Raw genomic sequence first — 12,830 nt, 5'->3', positions numbered from 1 at the left:
CCTTCTCAAATAGTGGGGCTCGGAGCGATGCGTGTGACCCCGGGGAACATGCTTTTTTTTGCCGCAGGGAGTAGTTTTTTTTGTTGCACCGAACAAGAGCACACAGCACAGAGCAGGAGATATGAAGTACAGATAACAAACCCTTAAGAGACACCATGGAAAAATATTTAACAGGGATGAAAAGAAAGGCGGAGAGAGACGGAGATAATGAGACAAACGTAAGTCTCCCGAAAGCTAAGACGAGGAAATATGACGACGCGTATGTAGCGCTTGGCTTCACTGTGACTACGGTGGGAGACGATGACGACGTGTATGTAGCGCTTGGCTTCACTGTGACTACGGTGGGAGACGAGGAAACACCGGTATGTTTCCTGTGTCTAAAAATGTTGGCAGCGGACAGCATGAAGCCAAATAAATTAAGGCGTCACTTAAAGACATTACACCCCAATCACGCTGATAAGCCGCTTGAGTTTTTTTTTGCGAAAACATGCCGAATATTGCCAACAATCGTCCCGCTTTGTGAATGCTACTTCAGTAAACCAGCGAGCACTGTTAGCATCATATAAGGTGGCGTACCAAATTGCTCAGTGCAAAAAACTCCACTCCATAGCAGAGGAGCTGATACTGCCTGCAGCAATAGACATGGTCTCTGTCATGCTGGATGACGCAAGTGCTGCAAAAATAAAAACTATCCCTCTGTTCAATGACACTGTCGCCAGACGTATAAATGACATTGCTAACGATCTTAAAGAACAGCTGGTAGATAAACTCAAAGACAAACGTTTTGCCTTACAGTTCGATGAAGCAACTGACAGCAACAAAGACTGTTTGTTTATCGCTTATGTACGTTTTGACATGACATACTCCCTGTGTGAGGATCTACTTTTTTGTAAATATGTCAGAGACAGAGCCACAGCTGAAGAGCTATTCAAAATGCTGGACTGCTTCCTGACTGAGAATGGGCTAAAGTGGGAGAACTGCATTGGTGTTTGCAGGGATTTTTAAAATTTCAGGCAAATTGATGCACTTTAAGTCTTTTCTGTTACAGACTAAAAAACAATGTTAATAAAGTTATTCTTTGTTGTAAGTTCATCTATATTTCTTTCTTTTTTCTTTTTCTTTAATGTTAATAAGGATACAATGTTATGCAGAGGTGTACTTATAACAATTTTATAGACAAATGATACTATTTACAGTCGGAGAGTTAGGGGGCGCGAAATGTTTACTTCTTCCTAGGGGGGGGGGGGGGGGGGGGGGGGGGGGGGGCGTAACAGAAAATAATTGAGGAGCACTGCATTAGAGTGATACAGTGAAAACGAAGCAGTTATTTGGAGGTTGGTGGCGGCTCCATCTAGATGTTTGACATCTTTGGACAACTAAATTATACTTCTGGTCTGCATCAGTAAACTACACCAACTGAGATTCTGGAAAGGTCATTCCAAGAAAAAATTATTTTTTACCTCCTCAATGTCAGCCTCCTCAGCGATTGGCTTAGCACAAATGTCAACCTCCTTCCAACTGCAAAATGTAAGCCAGATAATTAATACATCAGTAATTCACCACCCACGTGTGTGTGTGTGTGTGTGTGTGTGTGTGTGTGTGTGTGTGTGTGTGTGCGTGTTCAAGTGAGTGAGTGTACAGCTGATGTGCGTAGCTCTGGGCAGTCTCTCTTAGGCACAGATTTAGGATCAGTTTACAGTCTCCCAAATCATATCCTAACAATTGCTATTTGCCCTTCTGGACATATCTAGGGATCAGCATTACAGTCCCACATCCTAACCGTTTTTAATCTATTAGATGGGGGAAATTCCCAAACTGACTCTGGATCTGTGCTTAGTTTCCTGACTCTAGGCAAGTTCCCCATGCCGAGGTAGACATGGCGGCCATTTTGTGTCTTGCGTACCTGGGGGTGAGGATCTCTTTGTACTGCAGTTTCTCCACGCGGGTGGTGGCAGCCACAGACATGGGGATGACGATGTTGTTGATGTCAAAGGAGCTCTCTCCCCTCCTCCTGCGGATGGGCTGATGCTGTACGGGGTAGAAGGGGAGCAGGGTCAGTCACCGTCAAGCCAACTGCTAAAGTACTTCTACAAATTACTTCACCATTATTGTGTCAATCACATAGTACATGCATGCGCACACAGCTGTACAGGCCAGCTGTGTGTGTGTCGTACCGGGGTGCTGTTGTCCCTCAGGCTGCTGTTGAAGGAGGTGAAGGGCATGGAGCATGTCTCTGAGGAGGCTGACAGCTGTCGGAGCAGGGAGCTGTGGGTGGGGGTGTGGAGCCCAGCAGATAGAGACTGGCACAGACTGCCCCCATCCAGGTACAGCTTAGGGGTGTCTGAGGAAAGGTCAAGAGAGAGCGAGTATGGGGGAAGAATAAGAGAGTAGAGAAAAATCTCATGAAATACACTGGAATCCTCCCGATTGATTGATATAAATCCATCTCTCAAGTACTCAAGCCTTAAATTCAGTAACTGACACGGGATAAAATGGATACTGAATAAAGAATAAAAAGTTTAAACGATATGGAAAGGGTCAAACGTACAGTGAAAAACGGTGGAGGTGTCTGAGCGGTGCGACAACTACCCCCCAGAACTCATTTGAGCTGCTCAAGCTATGAGACAGGTGCTTAGGGAGAGGGAAAGACAGGAAAATAAACAGACTGTAGGCAACTTACTGTCCATCCTGTCCAGTGACACTGAGTGTTCTCGGGGCCTCTTGCGTGCGTGGCTCTTGTCGTAGGGCCCGTGGCTCCGCTCCCCTCGGTAGTGGGGGTGGCCCTCCAGCTTGGTGGACCCCAGCAGGCTGTCCAGCTGCTGCCTGTGTAGCTTCTCTGAACGCACCTTGTGGTGGGACAGGCCTGGTGAGGATGGAGCAACATGGTAGGTTACGCAGTGTGTATGTTTTGTACACACACACACACACACACACAAAGGGATGTATTGTATATTATATGAATACATTTTTCTACTTTAGCCACGACTAGTCAATATATATTTCTGATTTTGTCTAACAGTGTTAATTGACTGTAAAAACATCCTGATGAAGTAGATTCCACCACAACACTAAAGCGGTCATATTTTCAGCCCGGTCTGTGAGTGGGTCTGCGTGAGCGTAAAAATGCAAACAAAACTGGCTTAGAAACATATTTTAACCTTGTGCTACAGAGCTCTGGATTATGTAACATTGTAATGAAATGATTATCAGTGTATCATGCTCCATCCATCTGTGCTCTCTGAACAGGGTCCATGCATTTGAAGCAGAAAACTACCGCAGCTACTTCAAATCATACACAGAGGAAAGCGCGTTGTCATTTGGGCAGCTGAGTCACTGTATTTACCAGGAAATGCTGGGTCACACACACTCACACCTGAATACTACAGAGTAACCAACAAAATAAACGCTTGTTATGTGGGACTGAATTGTCAGGCTGGTGGGGCCTCGTACGTTTCGTGTTGTTACACAGGTATATGAACAGCCAATACCGATCATATTAAGAGCTTTGCAAAACTAAGAGATCCTTCCTATACGTCGCCTTACAGTGTACATTTGGGTCTGTTGCGTTACACAACGTTTAAGGTGTAGAAAATTAACATGCTTAGGGACAAATGGCTATACGAGCCTTCCACATTGGGAGGCAATACCCCGGTGCTTGGCTTAAAGTATCAGCCTCGTTTTTTTTGTTGAGGTGATGAGGCTTTACTTACGGACTGTGGAGAGGAGGGAGTTGGTCATCTTGTGTTTGTCTTTGGGGGTGAAGGAGGCGGAGGGGTCGTGGGGGCGTCCCACGGAAAGCTTGTGTTTCAGAGAGAGCTTCTTCAGGGGTTTGATCTTCTCCAGCGGCCGGCTGTTCCAGTGGGACTTGAGGACGCGCTGCAGGTGCAGACTCATCGTCACGTCTGCACAAACACACAGAGGGAGACGGGGGTTTGTGGTTAGCAGCAGATAAATGTAAAAAAAAAATAATACAAATCTTTATAAGCTCTTGGCAAGAGCTCTCAAACTAGGTTGTTTATGACTTACGATGTATCGATAATTCACTGTCCATATAGTTCGGCTGATCCTTACCTTTTACTTGTGTTTTACATTGTATGACATCAAATAGTACGTTTGTTTCTGCATATGTACCAAGATGTTCAAATGAACCTACCTACACCTAAACAGGGCACATTGGACTGGCAAAATAGAAACAGACCACCAATCAGGTATCGAGAACTGTATAGGTGTAGATTCTAGGGGAACTACAGATCAGATCAAACGTGTAAAAACTACAAACCCCATCAACCGTGCACTATTAAAAAAAGGCCAACGCCATTGTGTGTGCCAGCTACAGCAGCCATATTGGACCCCTCGCTACCACCTACAGACAGACAGAAGCACTGCATGGTCATAGACTGCATTGCCTTCTCAACCACCAACCATCCCCTCTCTCACCAGTTGACCTAGTTCTGACTGCACCATCCATCTCCAGCCAGTCCTTTATACCTCATTACACTGCAGACTTTTGACGCTTTCACATCTCTCAGGCCTAGCTAGCTAGCTCCTCTCATGTGGAAAAGGAACATCTGGGACAGAGAGAGGGCGAGTGTGGATGCAGTGAGCAGCAGTGCTTTGACAGAGCGTCAAAGTGGATTTCTCCCTCAATCCACCAGGGGGAGGAATTCAGCAGGTTCAGACTGGAAGCTCTAGAAGCCCCTCCACCCCCGCCAACCCCCCTGAGGATTTGGCCTGCTTTCATCCTGCACTCTACATCCTACTTCCCCCTGCCTTTAATCTAAGCACTGGCAGGCCCACATTACAGGCCCGGGCCACAGGCCTTTACTACAGCAGTAGAGAAGTGTGGGAGGGAGCTCACTAGTGGAAAGCAGAATCAGAATGAAATACACACTACATGACATGTGTCGAACAAAGCCCCTTGATTGGATTGAAGCTGGTGGTGCTGCAAGTTCTCGATACATCAAAGCTCCAGCTCAAATTCTGCCTAGAAAATAGTCTATATAATGTTGTCCGCCTAAGTAGTCAATACTGGATCGTTATCACTTATAAACCAACTATGCTGCTCCACTACCCAACAAGCACAAGATGGCACAGCAACCTCTGTCCCTTGTTAGGCAACCCCTGGCCCTTGACCCAGGGCATGACGAGGGCAGAGCTACTTACAACAGTGAGAGAGAAGATGTGGTGCACGTAGCTACAACGGCATGAGGGGGTTTGGATGTATTTTTATGATCAAACAAATTCAATCAATCCGTCAACCAACCGATCAATCTTACCGTCTGTGAGGGAGAGGATGGGGTGCACGCAGGGGTCGAACTGGGACAGCCTCTCCAGTAGAGGGCGCTCATACTGGACGTCAGAGGAGGAGAGGGTGCGGCCGCCACACGTCATACACTGGGGGTTGACCTCGCAGCCGCAGCGAGGACCCGGTACGCTCAGCCTCTGGCCCTGGAGAAGAGAGGGAGGGCGATGATTCTTTAAACCTATTCAACCAGGTAGGTCTAAGGAATCGAGTGAGTGCAAATTCTCAATGCAACGACAAGGGCAAACGGGTAAGATCCAGACACATGGGGAACATGTAAACAGAGGGAAACCATCACCTGCAGTAGCTCGGATAGAACTAGTCATCATATTCCCGTTCCAACAACAACATACTGTTGCACATCAACACTGCGTCTAAAGTCTCTAAAAAATTAAACATGGGTACTTTCTACAACGCCTGCCTTCTTGTAAGGCAATCAAAATCAGACCAGATTCAATTGTTTAAGAAATAAAAACAGATACATAGCACCACAAGCGTAGCTTTTCCTGCCATAACGTATAGGGTAAGCCTTTGAAACTGCGGCGGGCTGGTTTAACAAGATAAGCCAGAGTTCCTGTTTAGTTTAACAACGATCTGAAGCGCTAGGAGCTGAGAAAAGAGCTTGTTCACAGCCCGCTCCCATTATGGCAGCGTTTCCTTTTACTGAACAGAGTACGAGTGTTGATCTGGGATAAGCTCCCCCTGTCCAGTCAAACCTCTTTGAATTGTAGGCGTCTGTCAGGCAGCTCCTCCTAGTCCGAGATATAACGCCGCTGCTTTAAACAGAACACGAGTCTGCGGCGTTGAGCCCTACCTGTGTCGTTGGAGACTAGCCACCTGTTCCAAGGCCACTTCACATGAAGGAATAGACGTCCTCGGAGAATGCAGAGGTAGAAGACATCTAGCCTATACACACACACACACACACACACACACACACACACACACACACACACACACACACACACACACACACACACACACACACACACACACACACACACACACACACACACACACACACACACACACACACCGAGGGTGTGTTCTCTCACTATGAGAGTTCGAATGCAGATCCTTAAAATGTACTGGCGTGGAGGGCTGGCGGTCATTCACCACTAACCCATATGCTGTAGTCAGTACATTGACTAACACGTACACTCCCCACGTGTAATCACACTTAATGCTAGTACAAACACAGACGCTCGCATGTCCTTTCACACTTGTAACTCAAGACACACACAGACCGGCATACATTCACTTTTTTTTTTTTGCCACTTGCCCTTTGGACAAGTAGGACTGACTTTGTACTCGTCCGAAAGCTCAAGTCACTTGTACCCCAAATAATTATGGTCTGTAACACCATGAGCCAAAGGGGAGACTTACAATTGTGTTGTATGATGCAAGGAATCACTTTACAAAATACAATTATCATTATTATTACCATACAGAGAACCGCAAAAATGTAGGCTACCCTCTGCCAGTAGGCTACTTTGCATATGCAAGCCTGTCTGAAAATAGAACACTGCCCCTTTAAGGCTCTCCTGGAGGATGGTTGGCCACAAAAAAAACATTGCAACATTACAATTACACACCGTCTTTATAACATACTTTCCTAATTTAATGAACCAGGGATCAAATGACTAAGGTTGGCTACCTCAAGCAAGGCAACTAAAAAAAACGTTTATCTGCCTTGTAAGGCTAAAATATTCAGGTTTCAGTGGAGATCTAACTGACAGCATTGGGAATCATTTGTCATTTGGGCTAGGTCAATCATGCACATACTCTAACGTTGTCAGAATGACATGGCCAATGCTTAATAGAACTTTCCAAATGTGTCAGATTTATTTCTCAACTCTTTTGAGCGCTTGAGGCAGTTTTACAACAGCAATATTTAGCTCTGGTTTACTAACACACCCGTTCATTATTCACGACGAGTGCTGCCGGGAACTTTTTTTTAAGGACATCGAACACCACAATGACATTAATATGATGCTTTAAGCTAAACAGTTAACTAGCCAGGCAACACCATATGTTTTGAATTGGCTCTTCAGTTTATCTGTTGTCTATCGTTATTTTATAGGCCTACCTGCTGTAAATGTCTCCCTCTCTCTCCTCGGACCCAATCACACAGGAACACACCAGGTGATGCCCACGCCATGACTTTTCAAGGATTTGCATGACAATACGAACCCTGTTTGCTGACCAAAAACATGCTATACCTGGGCAAATAACTCACTAACTAGCAAGGAAGATGAACAAACGTGGCTAAGTGTGGTTCTGCGCTTTGATCTCAAAGGTGATTGACATACCCCGCCTGTAGACGCAATATAATTCTATTCTGATGGCGCTCTGCATACATTGGGAGAACAGAGGACAACAACGCATGTGGAGGATACTCTGGTCCAATTCTGACCTGAGTATTTGTTTGATACTGCGATTTTTTACTTGTCCGTCCGGACAACATACAGTATTCTATATTCTGCATGTCTGATATTTATTTTTACGTGCACTGGACACGCGGTAATGTCGAGCCGTGAAACAAATGTACACACACCAATCCACCACCCATGCGTAAAAGGACACATTGCAGATGGCACATCCTTATAAAAACACACATAATACACTGCTCAAAAAAATAAAGGGAACACTTAAACAACACAATGTAACTCCAAGTCAATCACACTTCTGTGAAATCAAACTGTCCACTTAGGAAGCAACACTGATTGACAATAAATTTCACATGCTGTTGTGCAAATGGAATAGACAAAAGGTGGAAATTATAGGCAATTAGCAAGACACCCCCAATAAAGGAGTGGTTCTGCAGGTGGTGACCACAGACCACTTCTCAGTTCCTATGCTTCCTGGCTGATGTTTTGGTCACTTTTGAATGCTGGCGGTGCTTTCACTCTAGTGGTAGCATGAGACGGAGTCTACAACCCACACAAGTGGCTCAGGTAGTGCAGCTCATCCAGGATGGCACATCAATGCGAGCTGTGGCAAGAAGGTTTGCTGTGTCTGTCAGCGTAGTGTCCAGAGCATGGAGGCGCTACCAGGAGACAGGCCAGTACATCAGGAGACGTGGAGGAGGCCGTAGGAGGGCAACAACCCAGCAGCAGGACCGCTACCTCCGCTTTTGTGCAAGGAGGAGCACTGCCAGAGCCCTGCAAAATGACCTCCAGCAGGCCACAAATGTGCATGTCTGCTCAAACGGTCAGAAACAGACTCCATGAGGGTGGTATGAGGGCCCGACGTCCACAGGTGGGGGTTGTGCTTACAGCCCAACACCGTGCAGGACGTTTGGCATTTGCCAGAGAACACCAAGATTGGCAAATTCGCCACTGGCGCCCTGTGCTCTTCACAGATGAAAGCAGGTTCACACTGAGCACATGTGACAGAGTCTGGAGACGCCGTGGAGAACGTTCTGCTGCCTGCAACATCCTCCAGCATGACCGGTTTGGCGGTGGGTCAGTCATAGTGTGGGTTGGCATTTCTTTGGGGGGCCGCACAGCCCTCCATGTGCTCGCCAGAGGTAGCCTGACTGCCATTAGGTACCGATATTAGATCCTCAGACCCCTTGTGAGACCATATGCTGGTGCGGTTGGCCCTGGGTTCCTCCTAATGTAAGACAATGCTAGACCTCATGTGGCTGGAGTGTGTCAGCAGTTCCTGCAAGAGGAAGGCATTGATGCTATGGACTGGCACGCCCATTCCCCAGACCTGAATCCAATTGAGCACATCTGGGACAACATGTCTCGCTCCATCCACCAACGCCACATTGCACCACAGACTGTCCAGTTGGCGGATGCTTTAGTCCAGGTCTGGGAGGAGATCCCTCAGGAGACCATCCGCCACCTCATCAGGAGCATGCCCAGGCGTTGTAGGGAGGTCATACAGGCACGTGGAGGCCACACACACTACTGAGCCTCATTTTGACTTGTTTTAAGGACATTACATCAAAGTTGGATCAGCCTGTAGTGTGGTTTTCCACTTTAATTTTGAGTGTGACTCCAAATCCAGAACTCCATGGGTTGATAAATTTGATTTCCATTGATAGTTTTTGTGTGATTTTGTTGTCAGCACATTCAACTATGTAAAGAAAAAAGTATTTAATAAGAATATTTCATTCATTCAGATCTAGGATGTGTTATTTTAGTGTTCCCTTTATTTTTGAGCAGTGTATATAGGCTATACACAGACAAAATATCAGCCAACCACTCTGTAGTTCAAGAACACTGACAGTCATACTAGTAAACAATACACCCATTCGCTACCCAGTAAAAAAAGAAAAAAAAAGAAACTGAAAACACAATATGACAATGTAGCAGTGAAAGCACACCAACAGAAAAACGATATTACACACACACACAGTAAAGCGTGCACACACACCAACCTTGCGGTTGAGGTTGGTGACGGTGCTGGGCCTGACGAGGCGTCGTCTCTTGCAGCTGAGGAGGGGCCGTGTTCGGGCCGACACACACGTGTCATCCTGAGGGGAGCACAGTAGCTGGGGCTGGGACGGGGGCTGGTTCTGCTGCTGCTTCCTCAGTTGCTCCTCCGGGTCAGAACCCTCGGGAGAGCCAGGCCGCAGGCTGGAGGGAGGAGGGACAGTCACTCATCAATACTACGCTACACGAAAGAAGACAGAGAAACCCTGTGAATCTACATCCACGAGCTGCTGATAAATATTAGGGCTGAGTGATTAGTGCTTTTTGAGGTCGGTTCGCTTTCGATTATTTGGGTTGAATGCTGTAACACAGAAAATAAAACAATTCATAAAAGTCCCATGATGGTGTGGCCCATCATGGCTGCTTATCACTTATGAAGCATCATTTATTCACATCACTTCAATAAAATATTTCAGGTGTATATTATTTATTTTTCATTTGATGAATATATTCTTTCATTCCAAGTCATCATCTCATCTACACAGAGCTGCTGCCAATACTTTCTGACAAAAATCACTATTTTGTAGTTCCTCAAGGTAAACAAGGCATACTTTTATGACGACTGAATGCCAACTATCAATCACTTAGATCATGTATTTTCAGGTAGAGATGCCTCAAAGCGACAGCTGCTCTCTATATCCCCTCACAATCACGCATTCTTCTGGCTCTTGTGCAGCAGGCATAAAAGAAACAGAGACCAAACAAGTAGATGTACAATGGATTATGCTCTTTGTAGTTTTACTACAATATTGGCCAGTTGGAAACTACAACTCCCTACTGCATCGCATAGTTCAGGCTGGATCAGATTTATTTCTAGAGAAACTGTGCAATGTGCGCATTGAGCTCGCAGAAAAACAGAACAAAATGGAATTCAAATAATTGAACCGTTGTCGCATCAACTAGTTGTTTAAAAACCGAAAAATAACAGAAATGTTGGTTAATCGCTCAGCACTAATACATATGGACAATGTAGGTCTATAGACCCATGACATAAGCTGGAGGGAAGGGAGGGACAGTCACTCATCAACATTGCAATACATGAGTCTGTATATTACTACTTCTGATTATGTTCATTATGGATTTATGTTTTGATCGTCCACTGAGTAGCTTATTTGGTAGGTCTCAATGTAACAGTATGGGAGGAAACGCCCATCCCATGTATCACTATAATGAGTGTGAATACGTATTACTCGGTGACAGAATGATTATTTAAGTATGACACAAATAACTTCCATTCACAGTTCTGCATTCCACTAGAGGAAAACAACGGCTGCAGCATGAACACGTGCTGTGTGTACAAACCCTGTAGTATATTTGGGAAAGACAGTGAGCAGCTGCAATTCCCACATGGATCATGTCCCCACCCACCCCTTTGTTCAGACACAGTGGTTGGCATAGAATGGTTGGGATTCCTGCAGGACACACACCAACTGGGCGGGTAAGAGGGTTCATTCGGTTGTGTCGTACCTGTTGATGATCCCGTTGACCTGTCTCCCGGACGCGCACCCTTTCCTCAGGCTTGTTTCCACGGATCCGGGACCCTCCGCCCCACCGTCTGAGCCGCACTCCTGGAACCAAAGACAAGGTTGGCACGGCTACCATGGAACTCCCCTTCTAAACTCTTCCAACCCACTCTCCTCAACTCCCTTCCACTACAGCCTAGCCCAGAACAGTTGAACGACCTCCTAGTGAATTCCTCGGGTCACAACTGAATGGATAGAAAGGTCAACGCTACTTGGCATGACAAAACAAAGACCACCACTGTTTTGGGACCTCCCCCTCCTCTTCCTGAGATGGTAGTCCCTCCTCCCACCCTACCAAGTCCCGGAGGCTGGTTGGGGTTCTGTGGGCGAGTCTTGTTCCAATCTCTCTATTTTGGGCACAGTGCCAGGGTGCCATCTTGAGCGCTGTCCCCTCTCCCTCCCTCTCCCTTCTTTCTCCTCTGAACTGGTAGGGAGGGACCACGCTAAGTGGAAAAGTCGCATTTGCGCTCCCTTTCTCTTTGATACAGTACATCATACTACATTACTTAAGAGGATGTAGTACTAACTGAACTGTGGACATATTCACCTAAAATGAGGGCATGAATAGGATACGCGAGTTGATGTCTAAGAAATTAAAGCACAGGCTTGTTGAGGATCTGATTGGACAGTTACATCGTCAGACTCATTTACCTGCATTACCGGGCAACCAACAGGCTCCGCCTTCACCTCCCCGTCCTCGGGTGACACGTCAAAGAGGGAGGTCTCTGCCAGCATTATGGAACCCTACGAGAGCGCAGATAGGCCAGGGTGAGCTCTTCAGTCCTTCTGATTCATAACACCAGAGGTAACAGTGGCTTTGCACCAAAGTAACTGGTTTTGGTGTAGCCACAGACAATGGGCACCATGAACAAGCTGTTGAAGCAATTTGCTAGAAATTTAACCAGGAAGACTAAGATATTCCACTGGGAAATCACTGATGGATGGATGGATGGATGAAGTGAGAGAAAGAAAGAGAGGGAGAAGCAGAGGATAAGAGTGGGGAAGAGAGTGAGGGATAAAAGCAGACAGACATGTCAGAGGTATCGAGGTGCGCAACACACTCTTGATACGAACAGAATAGAAAAGCGTTCCCACTTTTCTCATCCGTCGTTGAGGTGTGAGCAGAGTTACTTTGAGCGTGGGGTGCGAGAGACATGTTAGGTCACGTGACATGCTTCTACACCCCCCCCCCATCTACCAATGACATCATGACTTTCACCAGGTCCGCCCCCTCCCCTCCACTCTTGGGCTTGTTGCCAGGGCAACCCAGGAGGCTGAGACTGAGGGTGCTGACCATAGAGAAACATTGAATTACTTTAAAAATAATAATCATAATCAGAGTTAAGACCCAGGGTTGTATTTTTTTGTGGTGGTGCTGACCTTGTTGGAGCGGAGCTGACGGTAGATGTCCGTCTGCTGGCGGATGCGGTACTCCAGGTCAGACACGTGGGCCTGCAGCCAGTTCCAGTGGCTGACTATGGAGGCCCTATCCACCGCGTAGCGCCCCTCCGCACGTCTCCATCTGTAGGGCAGAGAGAGGAGGAGGACAGGGTCAGA

General features: G+C 46.6%; 1 protein-coding gene across 2 annotated transcripts in view; it reads right to left on the bottom strand.

The window, feature by feature from the left end:
- LOC120034655 (KAT8 regulatory NSL complex subunit 1-like) overlaps positions 1 to 12,830 on the bottom strand; it is a 73,635-nt gene that overhangs the window by 4,192 nt on the left and 56,613 nt on the right. For both annotated transcript variants that reach the window (XM_038981254.1, XM_038981246.1), the window contains exons 3-12: positions 12,654 to 12,795; positions 11,925 to 12,017; positions 11,218 to 11,318; positions 9,696 to 9,894; positions 5,277 to 5,448; positions 3,711 to 3,902; positions 2,681 to 2,863; positions 2,175 to 2,341; positions 1,904 to 2,028; positions 1,461 to 1,518 (exon numbers count right to left, since the gene is read on the bottom strand). In XM_038981254.1, the coding sequence (XP_038837182.1) occupies positions 1,461 to 1,518; positions 1,904 to 2,028; positions 2,175 to 2,341; positions 2,681 to 2,863; positions 3,711 to 3,902; positions 5,277 to 5,448; positions 9,696 to 9,894; positions 11,218 to 11,318; positions 11,925 to 12,017; positions 12,654 to 12,795 (1,432 nt within the window). The remainder of the gene's footprint in view (positions 1 to 1,460; positions 1,519 to 1,903; positions 2,029 to 2,174; positions 2,342 to 2,680; positions 2,864 to 3,710; positions 3,903 to 5,276; positions 5,449 to 9,695; positions 9,895 to 11,217; positions 11,319 to 11,924; positions 12,018 to 12,653; positions 12,796 to 12,830) is intronic.

This window comes from Salvelinus namaycush, chromosome 3, assembly GCF_016432855.1.
Source record: "Salvelinus namaycush isolate Seneca chromosome 3, SaNama_1.0, whole genome shotgun sequence".
NCBI classification, from domain to species: Eukaryota; Metazoa; Chordata; class Actinopteri; order Salmoniformes; family Salmonidae; genus Salvelinus; species Salvelinus namaycush.
Note: the sequence above shows the minus strand (reverse complement) of the source record. Positions and strands in the feature narration are given on the sequence as shown.